General features: G+C 55.6%; 1 protein-coding gene across 1 annotated transcript; it reads left to right on the top strand.

Annotated features, from left to right (window-relative positions):
* Positions 1 to 1,726: 1,726 nt before the first annotated feature.
* On the top strand, positions 1,727 to 25,303 carry C1H14orf132 (chromosome 1 C14orf132 homolog). Its single transcript, XM_087818372.1, has 2 exons — positions 1,727 to 1,875; positions 22,170 to 25,303. The coding sequence occupies exons 1-2, from the start codon at positions 1,849 to 1,851 to the stop codon at positions 22,392 to 22,394; spliced, it is 252 nt and encodes an 83-aa protein (XP_087674498.1). The 5' UTR covers positions 1,727 to 1,848; the 3' UTR covers positions 22,395 to 25,303.
* The last annotated feature ends 262 nt before the right edge of the window (positions 25,304 to 25,565 follow it).

Below are 25,565 nucleotides of genomic sequence, written 5' to 3'. Positions count from 1 at the left end.
TTGCTCAGTCCACCAATTCAAATGCCTATCTCTTCCAGAAACACCCTCATGGACAAATCCAGAAATAAAGTTTACCCAGCTATCTGGAGTCCGGCGGCCCAGTCAAGTTGACACATAAAATGGACCATCAGGGTAACAAAATCAGGATAGAATTGATGTAGGGAGAGGTGAGCAACAACGGACAGAGGAGACGAGAGAAACAGACCCACACCCACGTGGAAACCTGACAAACAGAAAGGGGTGGAATGGCCAATAAAGGGGCTGGGATAACTGATTATTAATACAAGAAAAATTAAAGTGCTTCTTAACCCATGCCAAAAACTAATCAGTTTCAAAAGGGCTGAAATACGAAAAATTAAATAAAAAAAACTACAGGAGAATATCCTTATGGTCTCAAGCTGGGAAAGGATTTCTTAAACAAGGGCTAATTGTATAGAAAATGATTAATAACAGACAAAATTAAAATTAAGATTTTCCGCTCTGCGATTCTTCTTATAAGGGCACTAATCCCACCATGAGAGCTCCACCCTCATGACCTAATTACTTCTCAAAGGCCCCATCTCTAAATACGATTATATTGGGGATTAGGGTTTCAACCTGTAAGTTTTGAGGGGAAGGCGAGCATGCAGTGTCTAGTAGTCAGTAAGGCACTGGTCCCATTCCCACTGCCCCTGCTGGGCTCCCAGCTGCTGGGTGACCTTGGACAAGCCCCACGATCTCTCTGTGCCACAGCTTACCTGCCTTGACAAAACCTCAGAGTCCCTGAGCCACCTCCCTTACAAGCAGTCCAGAGGCTCATGATGAGTGAAAGGCCCTGGGAGGGACACTACCAGGAGGGACCAAGTCACACTCCCTGGGACCTGTCAGATCACAGCCCATTCCCTGCCCTTGAAAGCTTAAAGAAGGGCAAAGCGCCCACCAGCTCTTCTGAGGACTGGCAGCCAAGTCTGGGGGTCCACACACACCACACACGGAAACAGGCCCCTCTGGGCATCCCTGCTCTTGCCCTCACCTTGGCTATGGCATCTGCATGTTTTGGTGCTTGTCCGCGGTAAGGGAAGGTCACAGGCACAGAGCGCCACTGTGCCGTCAGAAGGCACCGTTCGCAGCCTGGCCTCCGTCCCCCGTTAGCCATGTTTGGGCTCCCATTTCTTGCAGACACGACGTGTCAGATACATTTTCTCATTTAATTCTCAGGTTTTGCGGACGTGGAAGCCCAGGCTCAGATATTACCCTGCCCGAGGCCTACAGAAGAGCAGAGCCCCCGCAGTTCCAGAGCCCCAAACACGCCGGGCTGCGCGCGGACTGGGCGCGCGGGGCTGGTCACCCGGACCCTGTTCTCAGGCCTGGGAACCGGGCGTGCCAGCCCCAGGACAGCTGCCCCTGACGGGCTGGGCTCGACAGCAGGGGAGGGGACACCAAGAGCCGTGGACTCGGGTTCCAGGCTGGTTCCAGCGCCAACCAGTGGGGAGACCTCGGGCCTCAGTTTCTCCTTCGGGCCCACGCGCAGAGAAGACAGGGAGCGCTCCGAGGTTCCGCCGCCCCGCCCTCGGGGGTGGGGCTGGACGTGGTCACGTGGAGGGCACCGGGTCCCCCGCCCCCCGCCCCGCCCCGCCCCGCCCCGCCCCGCGCGCCCCCGCCCTCCGCCCGCCCGCCGTCTGGAGCCCGGCGCGCGGAGCCAGCCTCCGGCGCCCATCCTGCTGGGGACGCGCCGCTGAGCTCGGCGCTGTGGCCGCGGGACCCGGGGACGCCCGCCCGCTGCTCGGCCCGCGCGGGGCCAGCTGTGCCAGCGCCCTGACCGGCAGCAGCTCCAGCAGCACCAGCGGCGGCCGCGGCAGCAGCGACACCATGGATCTGTCCTTTATGGCCGCGCAGGTAACGGGGCGCCTGCTCCGCGCGCCGCGGGCCGCCAAGTTTGGGCACGTCCGGGGCTTGGGTCTCGCCCTCCCCACTGGTGCAGGGCGCGCGGGAGGGGTCGGGCCGGGCGGTGGCGCCAGCCGGGGATCCACGCCCCGGTCCTTTGTCCGGCGCCCGGCACCCCCACCTGGTGCGCGCGTCCCGGATGGCGAGCTCCGTTCTCCAGGGGCGGGGCGGGCCGTGTGCCCAGAGCTCCTTGGGTTCACCTGTTCCCTGGTCTCCAGGGGCCTGGGCGGCGCGAGTCGCCCCCTCCCTGCGCACCCTCCCACCGGCTGTCCCCCTCGGACACCCTGGAGCCCTTCCAGGCCGAGCAGTCGGGGTGTGTGCACTGGGTGCGCGGGCGGCCTCGCTCTCCCCCGTTCTCTGCCTTCCCGAGGCGCCAGGCAACCTGCCACTTGCCTCCCGCTTCGCTTTCCTCCCTAAGCGGAGACCGAGACCGAGACCGAGACCGGGACCGAGACCGGGACCGGGACCGGGACCGGAGCGCAGCGGAGCAGGCGGCCGCGTTGTGCCCGCCAGGCGCCCGGCTCAGCTTTGCGCCGCGCCTGCAGCCCCCAGTGCCCGCGCCACCGTAACCCTTCCCTGGACGCCAAACAGGTTCCCAGCGGCCGGGAAAACAGGTGGCTTCTCATCGCTTGATCTTGGCTCCAGGAGAATCCCCTTGAGTCCCGAGGCTGGGTGATTCTCATGTTTCTGGGCCTTGACTCCCAGAACAAAGGCGCGCCCCCGCTTTCTCTAGCTGCCGGTGGCCTTTCGAGCACCCAAGGCCGGTCTGGAGCCAGGAAGGGCCACGCTCTGCCTGGGAGAATGGGTCCCGATGTACCAAATCCAGACCTTGCAGCATCTCTGAGGTTGGTTATGTTGGGAGCCTAGAGGTGGTAAGGCCATCGGAGGGTCTGTCTGTCCCCTGGGTGTTTAATTTTCCAGGGAGTGGAGTTGGAGGGGACACTTTCCTTTCCCCCCAGACTTCACTGTGGTGGAAGCCTGTTTCTAAAGTAACAGTTAAATCCAGGCTGAAGGGACAGCGAGTCCCCAGATGCAGGCGTGAGGTGGTGCAGACTCCCCAAATTGGCTCCAGGGAACCCAAAGCCAGCTCTTGGCAGCCTCTTGACAAGTTTTACATAATGCTAATGGCTCCCATGAGCAATGCTGGCCTTTCCCCCCTAATTTTTGTCTCCTGTTTCTAAACCCATGTTTAAAATGTTGTCGTGTGGACATTTTACACAGTGGTGACTTGAGCTACACGGTAGCTGAGGTGGCACCAGTGGATTTATGTATACAGGGGACAGGAGCTCATGCAACATCTGTCGGCCTTCCCCGCTGGACCCCGCTGGACCCCGCTGAACAGCTGGCATTTCTGTGGCTAAAAAAATAAATTGATCTCTGCAAACCCGGGGACTGGCGGGAGCATCCTGAGTTGCTATGGTAACATGGCAAAATAAACATAGGGCTTTTTAGCACCTATAGGCTGAGCTTGCACAGCGATTGGGTTTTTTCCCCTTTCTTTGTTTATGATTCAAGTTTCACGTGGCCCGTTTATTCCTGGCGACAGATATTTGGGCTTTAATTCCACGCTCAGCCCTGGGCCAGCGGAAGGGAGCAGTGCCATCAATGGGGAGAGACACTAAGGCTTATTGCGCACCTGCTGCGTGCCGGACTTTCCCACAGTGGGTCCTTGCCAGCCTGTGACCCAGGCACTGCTGTCCTCATTTTACAGATCAGGGGATCAGACTTGGGCAGGATTCAGTAACGTTCCCAGGACGCGCCATTAGCAAGGGAAAGAACTGGGTTTCAAATCTGGGCCTGCGTAGCTAAGCCAATGCCTAGACCCAGATTCCCACCTTACTGCTGCGCCCTGAAGACACGAGATAAGGGACAGGGCAGACTACTTAAAGGTGACTCATCTCTTCTCCCCGCTGAAGTGGTCTGAACACGGTGCCTCTTACTCTACTGGGTGGCTTTCTGGTGCCACCCTGTCCCCCAGGGCAGGAACTTTCCTTCCTTTACCTGTGGCATTAACAGTACTTGGCCAGCTCGAGTGCTCAGCACACACTGTGAGTGTGCAGTGACCGCCGGGTGTGTGTGACTGAGTCGCTGTCCCCACACAGCAGCAGTGGGTAGTTTGACGGAGAAATGGCAGTGCCTCCGTCCGCTCGTTCGGCGGATGCTGAGTACCTGCCTTGTGCTAGGCCGTGCCAGGCACGGGGACAGGGATGCTGGGGGGCAGAGCTGAGTGGGATGTAGACTTTCTTTCAGGGTACTGGAGAAATGAGCCTGGCCATCCCCGGCAGGGGTGACCAAGGTGGCTGGCACATAGTAGGTCCAGGTTCCACAGGAGCTGACGGGTGGGGCTGAGAAGCCCACTTAATCAGTGGGCAGCGGGAGCCCCTGCGGGTCACTGAGCTGGGACTGGTTTACAACTGAAGCAGCGGTTTGGGAAAAACCCCACCCCAGCAGTGGCAGAAGCCGGAGGGCCCGGTGGAGTCAGGGGCTCACACCTGCTTGGCTGATGGATTGAGCGAAAGAAGCCAGGTCCTCATGAGCCCCAAACCCAAGCCTGTCCCCCTGAGTGTTGTGAAGTGTGATTCCTGCCCATGGCTTTAAAAGGTCCGTGGGATAGGAGCTGTTTCACAAGGATTTCCCTCTCAAAAGCTAAGCTTTACAAAAACACCCTTCTTGGATGTACGGGGTGGACATCAGTCATCCGGTAAATCCTCTGAGGCCGTTGTACCCTCCCTGGTGTGGCGACGCGGGGCTGTGTTAGGGCTTAAAAGAGGCCGTGGGCACTGCAGCTGTCGGGCACTGCATCTCCATGGCTGGAGATGGCCAGGAGGACAAGGCTGTCCAGGCCCTCGGGGGGCTGGAGAATCCGAGACTTTGAGGACTGAGCCCCAAATCCCTGTGTCACTGGTGGGGTAGCCCATCTCCACAGACGGCCCCGTTCATTCCTTCCCTCCCTCCTGGATGTGCGTGCTGGCCCCCCATTGGGGGGAAATCTGATCTTCTCCCCTTAAATCTGGGCTGGCCTTAGTGACTTTCCTGACCAAGAGAATGCAGGATGGGTGACTTGCTGGGACTTCTGAGACTGGCTTATAGGAAGCCTGCAGCTTCCTCCTGGGACTCGGAATACCTGCTCTGAGGGAAGACTCCATCATGCAAGGGGTGCAGAGACCCGGAGACCTCCACTGCAGGAAGGGAATGAGCACTTAAGGAGCCTACTGTGTGCTGGGCTGGCGAGGAGTGCCGCTCACATCTTCCGAGGTGTAACCCCCTGCAGAACAGGCACGCTGTGACATGAAGCTCAGCCTTGTTTTTTCTTGCACTGTCCCTAAGGTGACTCATCGGGACCCAGGAGTTCCCACCCGTTGCGGCCATTAGAAACACCTGGGAGCTGTTAAGAGTCCCGCTGCCCAAGCCCCACCCAGACGCTCCCACCAGAGTGGGGGCCTGGGGACGGGCCTCAGTATTTCTTTTCCGTTCCCCAGCTGATTCCAGTGTGCAGTCAAGGCTGAGATCCAGAGCTTAAACCCTCCCGGTAGGCCTGTCCCCCTCCCCTTCTCAGGATGGGGCAGATCCTTGGCCCTTTGGTCCCTTTTAGGTCATAAAAATCATACGGTCCCTGGAAGTCACCCCAGTATTGATTCAGCAACTTTACATAGTGAGGTCCAGAGTAGTACAGCCTGGAACTTGCTCCAAAGTTAAGGTTCCCCTTCCTCCAGCCCACACCTGCCACAGATGGGAACCTGCAGTCTGGCTGGGCACCTTTTTTGTTCCCCTGGCACAGACAGGGGGAAATGGAGGCCCAGGGGCCCTGCCGCAAGGCAGGGGAGCCAGGAGGGGAGCTCTGTCTGCTGACCACGGGCCCATCGTTTCATGTCACCTACCACTTCGAAGAGCAGCCTGGGTGCTGGGGGTCTGGGGGGAGGGGGGTGACCAGGGACCCCCCACAGATCAGCTTCAGGGACTTATAGATCCTCCGAGGTACATAAAGGGTTTGTGTCCGTTTTGAAACAAGTCATTAGAAGTCTGCATTCGTCTGCTAGGGCTGCCAAAACAAATGACCACAGCCGAGGGGCTTAAAACAACAGAAATATAAATCTCTCCCAGTTCTGCCGGCTAGAAATCCAAAATTGAGGATGGGCAGGGCCGTGCCTCTCTGCAGGCTGCAGGGAAGAATCTGTTCCGTGCCCCTCCCTTAGCTCCATGGTGTTGCCGGCGGTCCTTGGCCTTTCTGGCTTGTCGATGCCGCCCTCCGATCTCTGCCTCCGTCATCACTTGTCTTCCTGTGAGTCTCTCTGTGTCTCATTTCCTCTTATCAGGACACCAGTCATACTGGACTAGGGCCCACCCTAATAACCTCATCTTAACTTGATTATATCTGCAGAGATCTCATTTCAAAGAAGGTCACATTCATGGTACCAGGAGTTAGAACTTCCATATATCTTCTTGGGAGACACAATTCAACCCATCAGAGGGTCTGGAGACCCACAAAGAATAAGGATCCTGGTTCCTGTGTTACTGGCCACTGATCTTAGAGAGGCAGTAGACAGATCACTTGTCTAAGCCTCAGTTTCATCACCTGTGAAATGGGGACAAAATTGCCCTCCCAGCCATTCATCTAGTCATTCAGCAAATGTTTCCTGTGTGCCAGGCCCTCACAGGCCCTGCTGTGTGACATGGCAGGGTGGAGGTAAACACAGGTGCCCTGGGAGCCTGGAGGAGGCACCCGACCCAGCTCGAGAGGTCAGGGAAGGCTCCTGGAGGTTTGAACTGAGATGAGTTTGCAGGATGCATGGCCCCCGTTAAGCAGATAGGAGAGAGGATGTTCCAGGTGGAGGGAGTGCAGCCCAAACACCTGAAATGGAATGGGGCTGGAAGCTGCCTCCTGCTGGGGCTGGGGGTTGTGTACCCATGTGATTGGGCCAAGGGTGGGGAGGGGGTGAGAGATGAAACCAGGCAGACTGAGGCCAGGCAGGTGACTCCATCAGCTGGAACAGAATGGGGTGAGGGGCTGTGGTGACTCGGAGAGCAGGGCCTGGCCTGGAGGGGACCCGTGCAGCAGCCCTGAGCTCCAGCTCCTTACTCTGCCCTGCAGACCCACAGGCCCCAGGCTGTGGCTTCTTCCAGGTTTTCCAGAAAACCGAACATTTAATTTGTACGTGCAGTCTGGATTCACATCTTGGCAACTAATTAATTTCTTTTAAAGAACCAACCAACCATGATGTGAGCTGTTTCAGTTATTTATTGCTTATTATTTCAGTTACTTAGCAGCTTACAGCAATATTTGTGTTTTGCTCATGATTTTGCGGGGCCCGAGTTGTGGAGGGACTCGGGCATTGTGTTTCTGCCCCTGTGGCATCAGCTGGGCAGCTGGAGCTGGACCTGGACTTCCAGTGTGGCTTCACACACACGCCTGGCACCTCCTAGCAACCTGGCCATCCTCTCCACTGGGCATTTCATCCCGCAGGTGTGTCTGCAGGCAGCTGGACTCCCTCCCAGTACGGTGGCCTCAGGGTCTTTGCACTCTTCTGGGACACTGTTTCCCCTCCAGAAAGCATTCTCAGGTGGAAGCTGCCCAACTTCTCATGACCTAGCCTTGGAAGTCCCAGAGTGCCGCTAACTCTGCTTTCTTTTGGTCAAAGATGCCCTGAGTCCAGCCCAGATTTAAAGGGGGAGATGAGATTTCACTCTGGATGTGGGAGCAGCCTGGGCGTCTAGGAGGGAGGAAAGGAGTGGGTGGCAGTCAGCTTCGGAGACGGGCTGCTCCGTGGACCAAGCAGAGCGGGTATGTGGGCTGGATTCTTCCTGGGGCTGCCACTCGAGACTAGACTGCAGTGGGTAGAGCCCGACAGAACCTTGTGGTAAACGGCCAAGCCTGGAGAGAAGAAAATCATCGTAAGGAGGGAGGCCGTGACTATGTTAGGCCGACTGTGTGAAACTTGATATTTGGCCACTTTGACCTCCAAAATGGCAATTTCATATAGTTAGCCTAATGTGCACTGCCTGATAAGACAGTAAGTTCCTTGAGTTATGGAGGAAAGAAGAACTGTGGGACGTGGGGTGGGGTGAGGAGGCACAGCGGGGAGTGGTGGGATTACTACCTGCTGGAGGCATCTGAGGAGGCTTCCTGTGTCTTGAGGAGCAGGCCACCCCTCCCCACTTCTGCCCTTGGCCCTGCTCTTAGAAGCTTGGCCCTGCTAGTGGGGGGACATGGTCACACCTGGAACACTGTTGACACTGGGTGAGTCTTTCTGGAAGACAATATGTGTGGTCTAGTCATAGCTGAGATGCTGATACCTCTCCCACCAAGCTCCCTTTCTCCATCTCTCCCCCCCTCTGGATCTTGGGAGGCTCACAGTTAATTTGCATTTTAATCATTTTTCATGGAGGGAAGGAAAACACAGAAAACATCTGGCGGCGTTGAAAAGGGGATTGTGTTATCTCTTGGAATGGTCCTCGGCTACACTCAGGCCTGTGGGATCCTTCCAAGAGATATGCAAGAAACCAGCAGGAGATTTCCCTCCCCAGAGGAACCCAGCACTGCCCAGAAAAATCGAATTCTAGGGAGTCCAGCCATCTGCTACTTAGGGAGTGTTTTCCCCAGCCAGGGACTACTCTTTTTCCTTAAAGCAAGAATTATCATTAAAATCCAAATTGTCTGTTATCTCAAATGTTTTTAACCAAAGGGCCTATCTCATATTTCCAATTCCCATGGAAAAGATTTAAATATTTTATCATTCTAATTAGACCTGCCTTGGGAGAGAATACAGGGCTACATGTTTGCAGGGGTGTAATGAACCGTTAAAGAAAAAGTAAAAATCTGTAGTGCTTTTTGTAGACCAAATTTTCAGATCGCGTTTTAAGAGCCAAGGCATTCCCGTTTGAGTTGCAATAGTTGTATCTCACAGAGCTAAGAAAACTGGGGCATCTGGAGGCGGATTGCAAGTCTCCGATTAAAAACCTGAGTGTTGGGGTGGTGGAGCGGGTCACTGGGGAGAAAAAGGGACATCTGTAATATTTTAAACAAAAATAAAATTAAAAAAAACAAAACCTGAGTGTTTTTTAGAGCACCTGCTGTGTGCTCAGTCCTGTTTCAGGGGGTCTGAACCCCACCTCCTCCTACTCTGAGATGATGGAAACCCATCTCTATTCGCTCTCTCCCGTTCTATCCCCTCAGGATGTCCCTGTACCTTCCAGTCATAGTTGCCATGTATCAAGTACTTACGGTGTACCAGGCAGGCCCTGTGTTGAATAATATAGAGTCTCACTAAATCCTTATAAGAGCTCCATGGAATAGACAATTTTGAGATCCATTTTATAGATGAGGAAACTGAGGCTTAGAGAGGCAAAGTCACTTGCCCAAGACACACAGCTAAAATTCAAACCCAGATCTCTGTGCCACTTTCGCTTACTTTAAAAAGCTAATCTGACAGCCTCTACCTCCTGATTGGAATATTTAAACCATTTACATTTAATGTGATTTTTTAAATATAGTTGGGTTTAAATCTACTCTCTCACTGTTTGTTTCATTGGCCCCATCTGTTCTTTGTTTAATTTCGCCTCTTTTTCTGCCTTCTTTCGGATTGAGAAATTTTTATTTCATGTAATATCCTCTGTTGACTTATGAGCTATAACTTTGTTTTGTTATTTTAGTGGTTGCTTTAGTTTATATCTTTAATTTATCACAGCCTGTCTACAAATGATATTGTTTCTCTTCACATACAGTGCCAACGACCTTACAATAATATACTTCTATTTCTCCCCTCTCAGTTTTTGTGGCATTTTGTTACAGGTTTCACTTCTACGTATGTTATAAATCTAACAGGACTTTTTTTTAGCTTCAATTCTCTTTTTAACATATTCACTATTTCCTCTACCTTTTTGAACATATGGAAGGGTTATAACGTTTCAGTGTCCTTTCTCCTAATTCTAAATCTGGGTCCTTCTGGGCTGGTTCTGATCGATTGCCTTGTCTCTTCATTTTGGGCTATGCTTTCCTGCTGCTTCGCGTGCCCGATACATGTTGGTTGGATGCCAGGCGTTGTGAACTTTCCCTTGTTGGTTGCTGGATAGTCTTGCATTCCTACGAACATCCTCAAGCCTTGTTGCAGGAGGCAGTGTTGTGATTGGGAAAGAGTTTGATCCTTGCTTGTAGGAGTTGTCAGGTGGGACCAGAGCCACCTTTCGTCTGAGTAACCGTCTCTCACCACTGAGGCCAGGCTGTTCTGCGTGTTCTGCCCATGCTCCGCGTGTTACAAGATTTTCTAAAGGCTGGTGGAAGCAGGCCCAGTTCCCAGGCACTGTTCCCTGAATCCTCCTGGGGGATTCTTTCCTGTCTCTGGTGGTCTCCTGCACTCATCAGCCCTCTGCTGAATACGCGAGTGGTCCTTCTGCAGACCTCAGGATGCTCTGTCTGTATAGCTCTCTCCCCTCCACACTCCGCCCCGTGGTCTCTGGCTGCCTCAGTCTCCCCAGACTCTCAGTCCCGAGGTTCCCCTTCCTGCTCTGCAGCCCAGAAGCTTTCCCCAGGCAGTCAGCGGAGGCCGTTGTAGGGCTTGCCTTGTTTGGTTCCCTCTCTCAAGGCTCACGGTCGGATATACCTTGGAAGCTGTTTTCACACATGCTGTCCCTTTTGTGGTTGGGAGGGTAAATCCGGTCCCTGTTTCTCCATCTTGGCTGAAAGCAGGGTTTTCTTAGGCCTGCGGTTTTAACAGCCAGATTTCCACCCTCTTCTTTCCCTCCCTTTGTGGGAAAGGAATGTAACTTCTGAGTCCGAATCTGACCCAACCTCCCCCTCCCAGCTGGGGGACCTGGTTCCACATTTCCCTGTCTCTTCTCAGTGTCATAAACGCAGGTAATGTGTGTCCTTACCTCCCAGGTGAGCCTCTGATACCAGAATGGGAGAGTCAAGCTGTGCGTGGACTGGCCAAATTCCCTCCCACGGTGCCGGTGCCACTGGAGTTTCTTCAGGTTGTCCTGTGACCGGATGTTCCATGACAGACCCCGAGAGACCCTGATGGAACCTGAGGGTGATCCGGGTGTGAGGTCTGTGCCAGTGGCCAGAAGTTGGGCGGCTCAGTGACCGGGGCTGGGTCCCGTAGGCCTCCACCCCAGGCCCGGGGGCTCTGGCGAGCCTCATGCCACAGAAGGATGACAGCCGGAGGGTGGGGAGCAGGTTGCTCCAGCCTCACCCCCACCAGGGTGGCAGCCAACAGCCGGGACCCTGCTTGCCGTCTCCAGACCTCACCACAGCCCCTCATCCATCCCTCGGCGTGGAGCGCAGGGAGCTGATTAGAAGTTCATTATAATTTGGTTTCCTGGCTTTGAGGGAGACCAGAGGGGGCTGCTGAATGCACTCTCCAGGCCCCTGTACCCCCGCCTGCCTTTGCTGAGCAGTGACAGTGTCGCCCACGTCGCCTGGCTCCTCTCTGACATCCTGGCAGCCCTTCCCTCCCCGTGGAGAGTCCAGTAACCGAGTCAGTCAGGCAGGGTGGGCATGCAGGCGGCGTGCCGCGGAGACACTGCGTGCTGGGCTGGGGGCCGTCGAAGAGCCAAAAAGGAGCTGTCTCCAGCCTATATTTGTCGCCCTCACCTTGCACACAGAACATGGCTCTCAGGCACCCAGAGAAGTGAGGCAGGAGCCCACCCTCGGGTGGCAGAGGAAGGGGACGGATGGTGCAGGTGAGGGCGAGGCTCTGTGCCATGACCGCCCATTTCAGAGAGGGGGAAACCGAGGCCTGGCCCGAAGTCGCCCAGGTGGGAGCAGTAAGACCAGGCTGGGTCCGAGCCCAGGCCCGGGTGCTAGCGGTGGACAGCAGCTGACGGATTACGTCTTGTCGGAGCGGGAGTGAGGGAGACCTGAGCCCGCGCACGTGTGGTCCTGTGTCACAGACCTCGAGGCCCAGCCCGCTGTCAGCTGGTGTCCCCCTCCCTGGTGGCTGAGTGGACAGAGTGGATTGTGGCCGAGACAAATTATGCCGAAGTGCAGACAGGCGGGCGCCAGGGCGGCGGGGCCCCAGGAGGCCGAAAGAGAAGAGGCGAGGTCTGGAGGAGGGCCACGCGCTCGCTCTGGACGTGACGCCCCCCTCCCCGGGCCCCCACAGCTCCGTCCAGCCGTCCGTCACAGCACCGTCCTGTCCCAGCCTCCCCAGGGCGGAGGTTCCTGCTGCCCAGCCCGGGCCTCCTGACTTGGCCCATCCGGGCCCCTTTTCCTTGGGCTTTTGTCCTGTCCTGTAATAAATGATCGTCATGAGTCCTAGAGGGTCGTCGAACCTGGGGTGGACTTGGGGACCCCGACACACACGTGTAGACACCCCCAAACTGCCCCCCAGACCAAACATAGAACATTTCCAGGGCCCTTAAGACACCCTCTCCCAGCCAGCGCTCCCCAACAACCTGACCCTTGTCCCCTGTTGCTGTCACTGTCCCCCATTCCTCCCAGTCGTTCTGGGGCGTCCTTGTCTCTGGACCACTCCTCTGCGTGCGTCTGCACTCAGAGGAATTGCTTTGTTTTTCTGCACTCGGCTCGCTCACAAACACATCTGTCTCCTGGAAAGAGCCGCCCGTGACGCGGTGACGTGTCATCCGCCAGCAGGACGCTGCTTAATGACACCGTCTCTCCTCCTTCCCAACCCCCAGCGCTTAACTCCCCCTCTTACTTTAAAAGCCTTGTGAGTATCGGCTTGTTTAAGACGATGCCCTTATTAAAACGCTCCCGGGGGGCTCACCGGCTGCGTGGCCGTCTCTGCCTGCCCGAGACCGTCTGAGAGCACAGCGGTTCATTAGGACAGTTCTTCATCGAGCCTGACACTGGCTTCCCACACAGCCGGACACGCGTGTCGCAGAGATTTGTATGATGTTGGAAGTGCTTCCGTGAGCCTGTTCTCGCAAGCAGAGAGCTTTGGGGGTGAGGCACGGCAGCCCCCGGCTCTTCTCCTCCCCAGAGGGCTCGGGGTCCTCTCAGGGAGTGGCAGCCAGGTGCCTGGACCGTGCCCTCCAAGGCAGCGCAGTATTTCTGCAGCATTCGTGTGGCACGTCTCACTGTCCATCCACCAGGCTGTCACCGGTGCCGACGTCAGATGGAGCCCTGGCTGGCCCGGCCCCCGCCATCCGTCCAAGCACAGAACGCAGGGCTGGCATGAAGCCGGTTCTGCACAGAGATGAAGGTGGGCGGGCCTGGGGTGGCAGACCCGGGTCTGACTGGCCCCCGCACTCGCTGCGGGACCTTGGGCAGAGGGTAACCTGACCCCCCCACAGGCCCCCAGCCCGTCTCCCCGTCTCCCCAGCTCATCGCGTCGTTGCTACGCTGGAGTTGGAAGGAGAGTATTGAGCTCGTAACGCCACAGCTTGAGCACGTGTCTTCCAGAGCATGCACATCGGAAGCAATGACAGTGAAGACACTGCCCCCTCTGAAAATAAAGCGACTGCTGCCTCTGATAACAGTGACACCGAGAGCTGTGGTCGCTCCCCCAGTTATTATCCACCTGGTGCCGGCCCTGTGCCAAGTCTTTACGTCTGTCGGCTCCTGAAGTCCTCACAGCGCCCCGATGCAGTCTCAGCCCCATTTTACAGATGAGAAAAGTAAGGCTCAGAGAGGGTGATGGGTTGGTCCACGGTCACACAGCTCCTTGTGAGCCAAATCACACATGGCATACAGACCGCCCAGCAACTCGTCCTGCACTTTCTCTCTGTTGGTGTGGTTGGGGGATGGTTTCATTTGTCGCCTTTGGGCATGTGTGCAGTTGCCCATGTGTGAGTTGACTCAAGGAGCTGCTTGCTCTTGTTTACAAGTGTTTGACAAACAGCAAAGGTGGCCCCCAGGAGAGCCCAGTGCTATTGGTGGGGCTGGGTGATGTGGACGCCTGGGCTCAGTAATAGATGTGTGTGTGTGTGTGTGTGTGTGTGTGTGTGTGTGTGTGAGAGAGAGAGAGAGAGACACTGTTTTCTTTTAAGTAGAACTCGTTAGACACCAATAACCAGACAGGCGATGGGTGGGCAAGGTGCGGAGAACTGAACGCCTCAACATAATCCCACAGCTTTCTCCCCAGCCCTCCACAGGACGGTTATTCTAATACTTCATCTTCTCTCTCGGTGACCCCGTCCCTCCTTAATGGGGAGTCGCTCAAACTCCCTGCAGGCAAACCCTCTCTCCCGCCGGCCTGGTCTTCAGTGGGTTTTGATGTCGAGGCCCTCCCAGGCAGCTTTCACCCGCTCGCCCCTTCTCTCCAGCAAGTCGCTGGGCACCTCCCTGTGGGCACAGCGTCTCTGAGCCCCTCCACCCCTGGCGGGAGGGCCTGGCCCCAGGCGAGGTGAGGAGCCGGGCCTGGGCCAGGGAGCACGTCTGTGGCTGCACCGTCCGAGGGGACGGAGCCTGAATTGGCGCCTGGCCTAAACCCAGCCCTCCTCTTTCCCCTCCACCCTGTGACAAGCATCACAGTCTCTGATTGTTCCCAGTTAGTCAGGAAGGAAAAAGAGCCAAAAAGACCCGGGGACCTTTGCATCGCCCCTTCGTCTGTCTTCTTTCGTCCCTGCCTGTGGCAAAAGCTGGCATGGAGATCACAGCCGCCCGTGTGCGTCGTTACAGTGATCGTCTGAGACACCAGGACTGTCCTTTCCGATCGGAAAGGAGGCCTTTCCAACCTCTCCTTGGAGGAAACCTCTGCCCCCAGCTCCCTGCAGCCGCTGGTAAGGATCAGGGTCCTCTCGATGCCACTGCCGTTTGTTTTATGTCACAATTATGACTTGAAATGATTTTGTCGCATGGAGGAGGGGAGATTTAAAGTGACCAAAAGGATCCAGGCAGGGAGGTAGGACGCAGGTGTGCGTGGCCCACACCGCCTTCCCCCCAGGACGTGCGGCTCCCGGAGCAGCACCCCTGGGACAACAGGTTCCCCGGGGCCCTGGACACCCCCATTTGGCCCTGCTGGCCGCCCGAGGCAAGTGCTCCTCGGTGCCTGGTGGCCCAGCACTGTGTGCTCTGATGAGAGAGCGTTTTTTCCTGCTGTGTTGTGCTGAGTTTCTATGGCAACAGTTTCAAAAGCGGCAAATTTGCTCTTTCCTCTTAATTCTCGGACGCTCTCAGCCCTTCCAAAAATATTCTTATTTTCCTAGGTCCCCTGTGGGACTAGACACATTCGCCACAGGACCCAGAACCACCTCACCCACCATGTGTGTATATATTGTATCAAATCCGATGCGCAGCAAGTAACTGAGCAAATATTTTTAATAAAAATGTTCTTACCATCCTTTCTGTAAGTTGTACTAGACGCTGGCGATTCAAAGAAAAATTAGGTTCAGCTCATGTCCTTAAAGAGCTCTCGGTCTCTAAGAAACATAAACCAGTACACAGCTGACTATGATCTCATGGAACATAACATAATGTACTATAGAGTAATGTTAGTGCGCATCTAACACTAAAGTAATGCAATATAATGTAGCCAATATAACAAGGCAATATAAGCACACAGCTAACTACGATGTAGTGTAACTACAATATAATACAATGTAACATAAGGTCACACAATGTAATATAAGTACACAACTATAATGTCATATAGCGTAATGTGATGTTAGTACATAGCTAACTATATGATGTAATATAACAAAGTAATGCAACATAACATTATAATGTTATAAATAAAAGTTTATAATACATATAATTATATATGATAATTCTATATTAGAATATATATAATAATACAGTGCAGTGTAATAGTGTAGTAATCATGTCAGTTGTAAGAACAAATTCGTGTGGGGCCCCAGCGGAGAAAGCCATTAATTCACCTAGAGTGACAGTAAGGGCTAGGAGCTGGCAAACTTGGATTTTTATTTCTGATCAGTTACTTAGGAACTGTGCAAGTTCAGGGAAATGACTTGGCCTCTCTGAGCCCCCAGTCACCCACCTCATGCTGGGCTGGGGTGAGCATGAGTGACACCACGAAGTCCCAGCACCCAGTACAGAGCAGCCCTTCATTGGGAGTCATGCCCATCCCTCTTCAGCCCGCTCAGGAAAGGGCGGGACGTAGCCGGAGCCCCCGGGCAGCAGAGGGGCGGGAGGGCAGGCGGCAAAGCCAACGGCCTGAGCAGCAAGGTGACTGCAGGCAGGTGCCTGGGCGTGGTTCAGGGGAGGTGAGAAGGCCAGTGTGGCCGGTGCAGGGAATCGGGTCTGACCCATCGCCATCAAGGTGACTGCAGGCAGGTGCCTGGGCGTGGTTCAGGGGAGGTGAGAAGGCCAGTGTGGCCGGTGCAGGGAATCGGGTCTGACCCATCGCCATCCCTGGGCAGCAACCCGGGGGAGTCACTGCTGAGCAGGACTGATGTCACGGTGGCTCAGTGTTCCTGAGGGTGACACTAAAATACACACAGATGTTGCTCTAGGAATCCTCTGTGTGCACCCAGAGCCAGTCACTGTGTCATTGTGACTTGTCACATTGGGGTGCTGCAGGCGCGACCTCCGCCTTCCCCTCTTTGAGGGAATGAAGTGTCTCTCCTCTTTGTCCAGCACAGTGTCGGCACATGGAGGTGTCCACTCAGTGGTTACAGAGGGGACTGTGGGGTTTGTCGCCTCTGAAACAAGCATGAGGACGGTGCCCACCTCATGGGGTTGTTCACGATAAAATGCACTCCTGCCCATAAAGTGCCCAGCCCATTCCTGGCAGAGAGCAGGCTCTCAAATATTAGCTTTGATTTTTATTTCATGCACCTTACTTAATTGAAAACTCTTCAACATGTAAACATTAGCTAACAGGAGTGACAAGTGCTGATTTTAGGTGGCAAATATGGCCGTTGTCTCAGCCCACATGGAGAAAACAGAGGAAGGGGGGTGTCTGTCTGTGTGTTGCAAAACTGCTTTTTTTCTTGGGTCTTTCAACAAAATAGCCCATTTTTAGGCCAGTTCTCTGCAGGACATCATCCCTAAGCATCCTGGGCTGGACAACTTAATGAGAAAGCCTGCGGGTTTGGGGTGCGGAAGCCTGGAGGCCCGTCCCAGATCTGTGATGTTCACTTGAATGACCCCAAAAGCCTGGAGCCAGACTCTCATTGCTGACCAGCGGCTCGGACTCCAGCTGTTAACTTCGGCATTTGGTAGAATTTGCCCATGAAACCATTTGGAGATTTCTTTTTTTTCCCTTCAGGATGTTTTTGCCTCCGTCCTGCACACAGTGGTCCCAGGGTCAGTTCCGACTGGAAGCCTGGGCCACGGTTCAGGCTGGGCTGCACACCCACCTCTCGGGTGCGTCTGGGCCTGGACAGGGTTATGCCTTAGTTCCATCCTCAGAGCCTTTACCTCATGACTTTGGGTGACTTCTGTGCACAGCCTGGAGGGAGCTCAGAACCTGTGCAGGTTCATACGCAGAGCAGGGATCCCCTCTGCCAGCTTCCTCCCCCAGGACACTCTTTGGCTCTCAGGGGCCTTCTCTCCCAGCCCTCTGGCTAGAAACAGTGTTTCTGTCAACTTGATTGTCCTGTGCTGTCTGTCTCACAGCTCTGCACTGTCACATGCCCGCGGGCAAAGCAGGAGAGGAAAGAGAAAGAAAAGGCCGGGGACTCCCCCACACTCTCCCAGCCACAGGGCCCCTCTGGGTTCCTCCGGCCAGAGAGCCGGTTTTCTCTTGTATTTTAGGTTCCCGAGTCCCTGCCGCCACCATCACTGACATAGACACGCAGCCCAGCAACTGAGGTTCACCTTGGGGTGGGGCTGGAGAGAGAAAAGAGAAAAAGGAAAGAAACTGGGGATTTCCCTCTAGCTCTCCAGCCCGGGAGCCCCTCTTCTCAGCCCTCTGTTGACAAAGAGGGGCTTTCTCCTCGGGCTTTCGCCGTGGAAGCTGGGAGCTGAGGGAGACCCCAGTTTGCCCTCAGCCCATCGCTCTTCAGGGCTCTCCTCCCTCCGGCCCATCTGCCGCCTGCGGCCCCGCGTGGGGTCTCGGGGCCCCGTCGTGTGCTGCCCGGAGCTCCCAGCTCAGCTCTGATGGGCTCACTCCTGCTCCGTCCTGGCAGGCGCCGAAAGCCTTTTCATTGTATTTTGACTATTTCATAAGCATCCCCTGGGTCCAGGGCTAAAATCCTCACTGTTTAGACAGGAAACTGACCCAGCAGTGGCCCGTCCAGCAGGCATAGCGGGGCCTGAGCCTGGACTGCACCCTCCTGGGGGGGCATCTCCTGCCAGTTCCCGGCCCTGTGGCTCCTCCCTCCTCAGGTCAGGAGCCCTGGCCTTGCCGGGGTGCTGCTGCAGGGTCCCCACTGGGCCTCCTCCGAGGAGTCCTTGCTGATTGGTGAGGCGGGAATGAAAGCTCCAGGTGGCCTTTGTCTCCCTGATGCTCCTGCCCTGAGGGTCTCTGGCCCTCACCCTCAGGACACGTGATGAGGGGGTCATTGCCTTTTATCTCCCTTTATCTTCTCTGGAACTTCTACTTCTTTTCTCCTGTTCCCAATGGAATTCACTTAAAATTAATGAGATCCAAAGTGGAAAATAAAGAAAATTAAAAAAGCTCCACAAGGCCGAGCCTAAGAGGGCAGCAGGCTGGGCTCCTTTCCCCCGGGTGCCTGGGGCCCCCCAGTGAGGACAGCGAGGATGGGACTTAAACAGTTGCAGCCCCTGAGCCTTGAGTATTAGGGCTTGAGCAGCATTGCAGACTTGGGGGCACGTCTCATGCCTACAGCACCCTACAGGGTGGTCCCCACGACTCTTTTTTCCCCAGACAGGGAAATCCAGGCCCAGAGAGGTTCGGCCACTTGCCCACGTCACACAGCACGGGAGCCCAGCCTCACCCCTGACTCTGCAGCCCAAGGAATTAACCCCAACCCACCCTGCTTTACCGTGAGACCCCCACCACTCCTTCTCGCCTCTGTTAAAGTGCAGGGATGCCGTGTCATGACTGTGTTTGAGTCTGTGTCACTTTCCAGTGTTGACCTCAAGGTCAGAGGTCACGGTTACCCTTGGCATCCCTGGTGCCTGTCCCACACCTTCCCGAGCAGAGTGGGCTGGGCCTTCAGTGTTTGCTGAGTGATTAATGAATGGATGCACGGCACGCGGAAGCTATCCGGCCTTCATACTGGGATCATGGAGACCCTGCGAGAATTTAGTGATAAAAGGAACTATTTTATAATGTCCGTAGGCCGGCTAGGGGCAGCGGTGGCCTTTTCTGATGCACCAGGTCACCCAGAAACCCGGGGCCACTGGTGGTGTGGGCTGAGCAGACAAAACTGAGGGCGTGGCCCCCTGAACAAATTCTGAAACTGCAGCTGGTTCTCAGGTCAGCCACACGTAGAGTTGCCAGATTTAGTTGCAAATAAAACTACAGGACACCCAGTCAAACTTGAATGTCAGACCATTTTTCTAGGATAAGTATAAATTTTTTACTATAATTACATCCAATGTTTGGGATATACTTATACTGAAGTATAAGTGCTGCTGTTTATCTGGAATTCAGATTTAACTGGGTGTCCTGCTGTTTTCTCTGAGGGTTTTTTTGTCTAAGGGTTTATCTGATGGTCCTCGCTGCCCCGGCCCCACCTTAGGGCCGTCTGTGACTGACCGGTGGCTGCTAACGCCTTCTCACCTGGCACGGACTTCTGAGCACTGGGCTTGACCTTGGCGATCACTCCCCGGTGAGCGAGGCTGAGAGGCAGGCAGGGCTCCAGGGGGTCAGAACCCCTGTCTCCTGGCCCCAGGGAGATGGGAAACAATACAAATGTGTTTACTCCCGTACAAATTTAACTTAAAATCCACAGCCCAGGAGTACCCGATTCTAGCTGCTGCCAGGATGTGGCCATGCCAGGGCCCTGCAGATGGACGGCCCTCCCGGGGGCCTGGCCAGCAAGCCCACCTCACAGCGCCTGCGCCAATAGATGCCCGTTCTCTCGCCTCCCCGCCTCTGAAGGCTGGTCATTGTTCAGGACAGAGCCTAAGCCTTGTCTGGTTGCCGTGCTTTGAAGATTTCCTTTGAAAGCTGGTTCTGTCCCTTCCTCAGGAGATGCCTGGCTTAGGGGAGATTTATGTAACCGTCATGTCCTTGGCAGGAACAGGAGGGGACCCAGAGGCGGCCTCCTTCCTCTGAGCAGCTCTGCTGTGGGGGGCAGCGTGTGGACTGCATGGCCCCCTGGGGACAGTGCCCCAATGTCTGCAGCAGCCACCCCCTCCTGGAACCCCTCCCCCAGCATGCAGCCACCATGTGCCACTCGGTGACCCCCGAGACTGAGGTAGCTCGGTGGTTAGAGCATCAGCCCGAGCAGGGAAGGGTCTTGGGTTCAATTCCTGGTCAAGGGCACATACCTGGGTGGCAGGTTCTATCTCCCACCCTGGTCGGGGCACATGTGGGAGGCAACCAATGTGTCTCTCTCACATCAATGTTTCTTTCTCTCTCTTTCTCTCCCTTCTCTCCCTCCCTTCCACTCTCTCTCAAAATCAATGGAAAAAAATATTCTTGGGTGAAGATTAACAAAAAAACAACAAAAACATGTCATCATATTTTCTCATCTTATAATAAACTATTACAGAGGTTAAGAAATGGCCTTAGATTACACAGCAAGGACATGTTGGCTCCAGGACCAAATCGCATCATGGCCTTGAGGTTCTTGGCTGATGGTGCTAGAATTCATTCATTCACCAAATATATATCTTTTTAGTGTTTCTGCTGTGCTAGGCACTGGGGATCCTGTGGGGAGAGGGCAGGTCCCTGCCTTCCTGAAAGCTGCGGTCACAAAGCACAGCCTTTGGAGGTAACACTGACCTTGAACGTTGGCCTTGGTCCACTATGGCCTGGTGTCCCCTCTTCAGCAAACCAACTTATGTTTTTCTGACCTTGACATGATCTGATGGGGCAACGAGCCCCCACGGCCCCCACCCTGTGTCATTCTCATGGTGTCTAACTTAGCAAGAGGAGACATGGGGGCCTGTTCAGTGTTTGATGTTAGGGGCTGCACCCCCAAGTCGGCTCCATCCACAGGGGCCTGTGACGACACCTGCCCACTGGTGTGATGCACCCAGTTGCCACCCAGACGACATCTCCAAAAGTGCCTTAAAAGTAGACGGGGCTGGCGAAGGGCCTTTCCCAGCACCTTCGGATGCTTCTCCCTCAGCCTATTTCCGAGGTGACTTCAGCCTTCGTTCCCTTATTCTGACCATGAGTCAGTTCCTGGTCGCCTCTTCCCAACGACCAAATGATGGCACTAAGGCTGATCTGTTTGTTTGTTTTCTCCCCCCCTTCCTTGTAGCAATGGGGGAGGGGGCACGGGAGTCAGAATCTCTCCTGGGGAGCCTGTCTCTGTAGCATTGGCTCAGAAGCTCTGTCTGGGAGTCTGTCCCAATGAATGGAAATGTGTGTGCAGGCATGTGCGGGCACCTCAATGTGGGCACAGGGTGTTCATCGGTGCACTGTTTACAGGAGGAAACATGCAAGTTCCTAAGGCTCCAGTTCCAGGGGAACAGACAAATTATGGCCTGTACTTATGAAAGAATATTATACGGCTATGAGAATGGCATTTTGATGGACTTTTTATGCAGGAATATAAAACCACATCTTTAAATGTGTTTTCTCTCTTTCACATACACACACACACACCTCGCACACGTGCACATGTGCACACGCACACGCAGAAAAAAAGATTCGAGAGAAAAATATCAAAGTGTTAACAGTGAGTATCCCAAAGTGGTGGGATTAGGGTTCTCACTTCTTTATCGTCTTTTCTATTTTCATTTCTTTTTTATTTTAGAGAGAGAGGAAGGGACAGAGAGAGAAACGTCGATTTTTGTTGTTCCACTTGGTTATGCAGTCCGTGGTTGGTTCTCGTACGTGCCCTGACCAGGGGTTGAACCTGCCACCTTGGTGTATGCGGACGATGCTCTAACCACCTGAGCTCCCCGCCAGGGCCCATCCTCTCTTAAATTTTCTTAACGTTCTATGCTGAGCGTATAGTACTTAAAATGGGAAGGGAGCTAAAGGCATTTACAACCCACGCTGTCGTGGAGGGGCCTGGCATTCAGAGGCACCGCCATCAGCTGTGGGAGGAGCTGCTGAGCTGCTCTGGGCCTCAGTGCTTCCGTCTGTGGAATGGACGTGCGTGCCCCAAAGGCTCTGTGCATGCTAATCCTTATAGATTAAAACACACACCGTCCGCTATAAAGACAAAGGCATGGCCCTGCTGGGTGTTTCTCTGCATGGGGTGGCACGGCCCGGCGGTGCTCCTGTGAAGGGCAGTGAGCCCCGAGCCCCGAGCCCCAAGCCCCGGCTGACTCTCACTCTCCTACCTTGCAGCTGCCCATGATGGGAGGAGCCTTCATGGACTCACCCAACGAGGACTTCGGCACCGAGTACTCCCTCTTCAACTCCTCCACCAACATCCACGCGGCCTCCAACGGCCAGGGCCAGGCGGAGGAGCCCGCGCGGTCCTCCAACGACGCCGTCCTGCTCTGGATCGCGATCATAGCGACGCTGGGCAACATCGTGGTGGTGGGAGTGGTGTACGCCTTCACCTTCTGAGGGCGCCCGCGCCCCGAGCCGGAGCCCCGACCACGGGCGCGGCCTCGCCTCTCTGGGGCCACCACGTGTCTGGAACGTCCCCGGGCAGCGCCCTGATTTCAAACATCCCACGCTGCCATCAAGCTGATCCAGAAACCACGAAGCATGAGCTCCCAGACCCCTCAGGCGTCACGGGGCCGGGCCTTCGAGGAGCAGCTTGGGGCGTCCTTAAAGCTGCTTTCCAAGGACAAGAGCCCCGAGGGAACAGCCGGTTAGGTTCCAGATGCAGGCGCAGCTGGGCGATCACTTGCAGGCAGCAAATATTCACTTAGGTGTCTTGTCTTCATGCAGACTCATCACTCCTGGTGTGCGGGGTGCCGCCTGGTGTGCAGGTCCGGGGCAAGAGCCCCTTAGAACTGGAGAGTCCCACCCCAATCTCAGCCCCCGGGAATATTGGTGGTGGTCACTTGAAGGCTTATAGAACATTCCCCATTTCACTTGCAAATGGCACCTTTGTCCCCAGACACCTGGCCCCTTATGAGACCCAAACGCATCAGGAAACCCAAGGATGGAGGGGTTGCTGGTGACATGGTGGGGTTTCCGGGAGGGTGGTTTTCATCTGCTGGGTGGGCTTTCCCTTCTGTTTCAAAATGAGGTCTTCCAGTCAGTTCACGCCTCAGGCCCCCCACATGAAGATGTTCTTTGTTCTCTGAGAAGTCACAGAATTTTAGAGGTGCATGAGGCTCGGGCCACCCAGTCATTTGATGGGCGGGCAGGAGAGGGTCTGGTTGCCTGTGGTCACCGGGCGCATTCACGGAGGGGCCAGATCAGGAGGGACGCCGCCTGGCGGCTCAGGGCTGTCTCTAAGCCTCTCCTGAGCGGATTCCTGCCTTCTCAGCTGCCCTCGGGGTCAGTGTCCACAGGGTCTTGAGCTGCGTGCAAGGTGGGCAGGGAGCTCAGACACCTACTCTGTAAACTCGGTTTACGCTCCGTGTGCTCTGTTGCGGGCATGGGGGTCCTCCGTCCAAGTCGGTTTCCTACATCCTCAGAAGTCAGCGGCTGGGGGCCTGTCACACAGAGAGCCCCCAGCTAAGACCAGAGCGGGATGGGACATGCCAGGGGGAGCAGTTCGGGAAAGGGCCCCCTTCGGAGGCAGCCACCCTGTGCGACGGAGGTGGAGTGGGGTGGGGGCTCACTCCCCCACCAGCTGGAGTGGCTGCCTCCTTGCTTTGTCCCTGCGCTGTACAAAACAAAAGAAATGGCACACGCTCCCCTCTGTGGTTGAGAAACTAGAAAGTCTAGTTAAGAAGCCCTATGCAGGTTTGGGCACAATTGCAAAAATGCTGAATTGGTCACCAGGGTCTCAGGAGAAATGAGTGTTCTTGGTGACAGGTGAAGGGACATCTTCATTGTCCAGAGGCAGCCACTCGACCCTGGGAGGTCGGCACTGAGCAGCCGTGGTAATAGGATTATCAGCCCGACCTGCAGACAGAGCCCGCAGATGGCCGCCAGCTCTTATTGGTCCCATCTGTCACTGCAGCCGCGTGGCCACCCCAATGCTTCTGCTGGAGTGGAGGTCGGGGGTGCTGAGAGCTGGCGGGATGCTGCCGAGGAGAGGAGGGATGCGGGACCTTCCGCCCGGACGCCTTCTGGAACCACCCACGGGGCCCTGCTCTCTGCAGGACCAGCCTGGAGATTGGGTGGCTGGTTAGCCGTCGGGCCCATCGTCCCGGGAAACCCCTCCCCGTCGAGCCCCCGAGCCTGCCCATGAGCATGGTCTTTCTTAGAGAGCCCAAGGAGGGGGTGAGAGCCAGGCGCGGGAGACAAGGCGATGCGTGAGGTTCGTGTGGAGGTCACTCCAGCCCAAACACTCTGATTCTTTGATGCCAGGGCAGCCTGCAGCTCTGTAAGAGGCAGGTGGCAGCTCCCGGGTCCCCACAGGGCCTGGAGAGGGGGTCCTATCTTTTCTGTTGTGTGGGGAGGAGAGAAAGATGGAGGACTCCAGCCTTCTGGGCAGCCCCGGGGCCGGTGTTCACCGGGTACTTCCAGGCCCAGCGGTCTCCCCCATGAAGGCCTTTTTTCCCCCTGGCATAAATGTCAGTTAAATTTAACTTCCATGTCTTTATCTCTTTTCAATGTCAAGGAGCTGTAGGGACCATCTTGTCCAAACTGCATTACACAGACCACAGAGACTCGCTCGGGGTCGTTCCATCCCAGCCTCCTACGGTTTCATTGTCTGCTTGTTTCCCACCGTTACTCAGAGAGCAGCGAGGATAGACGGCCAGTTTCTAACCAGAGCATCACACGCTGTCCCTCCCGTCTGAGCCGGGGCTCTGTCTTGAATCTCAGTAAAGGGCAGAGATGTGACATCATTGTTTGAGACGCGTGCTCAGGCTCTGTGCTAGACTCACACGCACACAGTCCATGCTTACAGTTACCTTGCAGCAGCCTTGCTCTGATACGCAGATGAGGAACCGGAAGCTCAGAGCAGTGGAGTAGCTTGCCTGAGGCTACACAGCATGAAAGTGATGAGCCGGGATTTGAACCTCTAACTCTAAAGCCAGGCTCTTTCTGCAACACCTTGCTGCCTCCGGTGGCTGGGTGGCACATCCAGGGCACAGTGAAACCAGTCCCTGCGTGTACAGAGGTCATTTCCCAAGGTCCGCGTCGTGGTGTGGCCTGAGCCGGCTCTGGCTTCCAAAGGTAGAAGTCTCAGACTGTCCTTGGAGTGGGGCACGCTCACCCCCCTGCTGACTCTCTCTCCCTGCCCAGGCTGCAGGGTGGTGGCGAATGCAGCCTGGCCCCCTCTGTAAAGTTGAGCACGGTCTCTGTGCTCTGTCACTGCTGTCCCTCCCCTTTTCCATGAGATCAAGGCCAGAGAAGGCCCAGAGACCAGCTTTCTCAGGACGCATGCAGAGGGGAGCCCTGCAGAGGGGAGCCCTGCAGAGGGGCCCCAAGGAGTAAGGCTCCTACAGCCAGATTTGCTGGGAAGGGCTGTGGGACAGTCCGTGTTGCAGGCTGGGCTCCAGTCAGGGCTCAGGCCTCCTGTTGAAGCCCACTGCTCGCCCAAGCAGGGAGGACAGGTGCTCCTCTCTCGGACCCCAGCCCGGGGCTCCGGTTCTGGCTTCTGGGTGAGGTGGCCCCAGAGCCCACCTTGACTTGAGGACCCAGTACCGAGAAGGAGGGTCTGGT

Source organism: Miniopterus natalensis, chromosome 1 (genome assembly GCF_054644295.1).
Source record: "Miniopterus natalensis isolate mMinNat1 chromosome 1, mMinNat1.hap1, whole genome shotgun sequence".
Taxonomy (NCBI): domain Eukaryota; kingdom Metazoa; phylum Chordata; class Mammalia; order Chiroptera; family Miniopteridae; genus Miniopterus; species Miniopterus natalensis.
Note: the sequence above shows the minus strand (reverse complement) of the source record. Positions and strands in the feature narration are given on the sequence as shown.

What these genes read in the sequence shown, in the direction of transcription:
- C1H14orf132 (XM_087818372.1), top strand. Translation starts at nt 1,849, where the DNA reads ATGGATCTGTCCTTTATGGCCGCGCAG. An exon ending in TGTCCTTTATGGCCGCGCAG is followed by an intron (nt 1,876 to 22,169) that starts GTAACGGGGCGC and finishes CCTACCTTGCAG; the next exon opens with CTGCCCATGATGGGAGGAGC.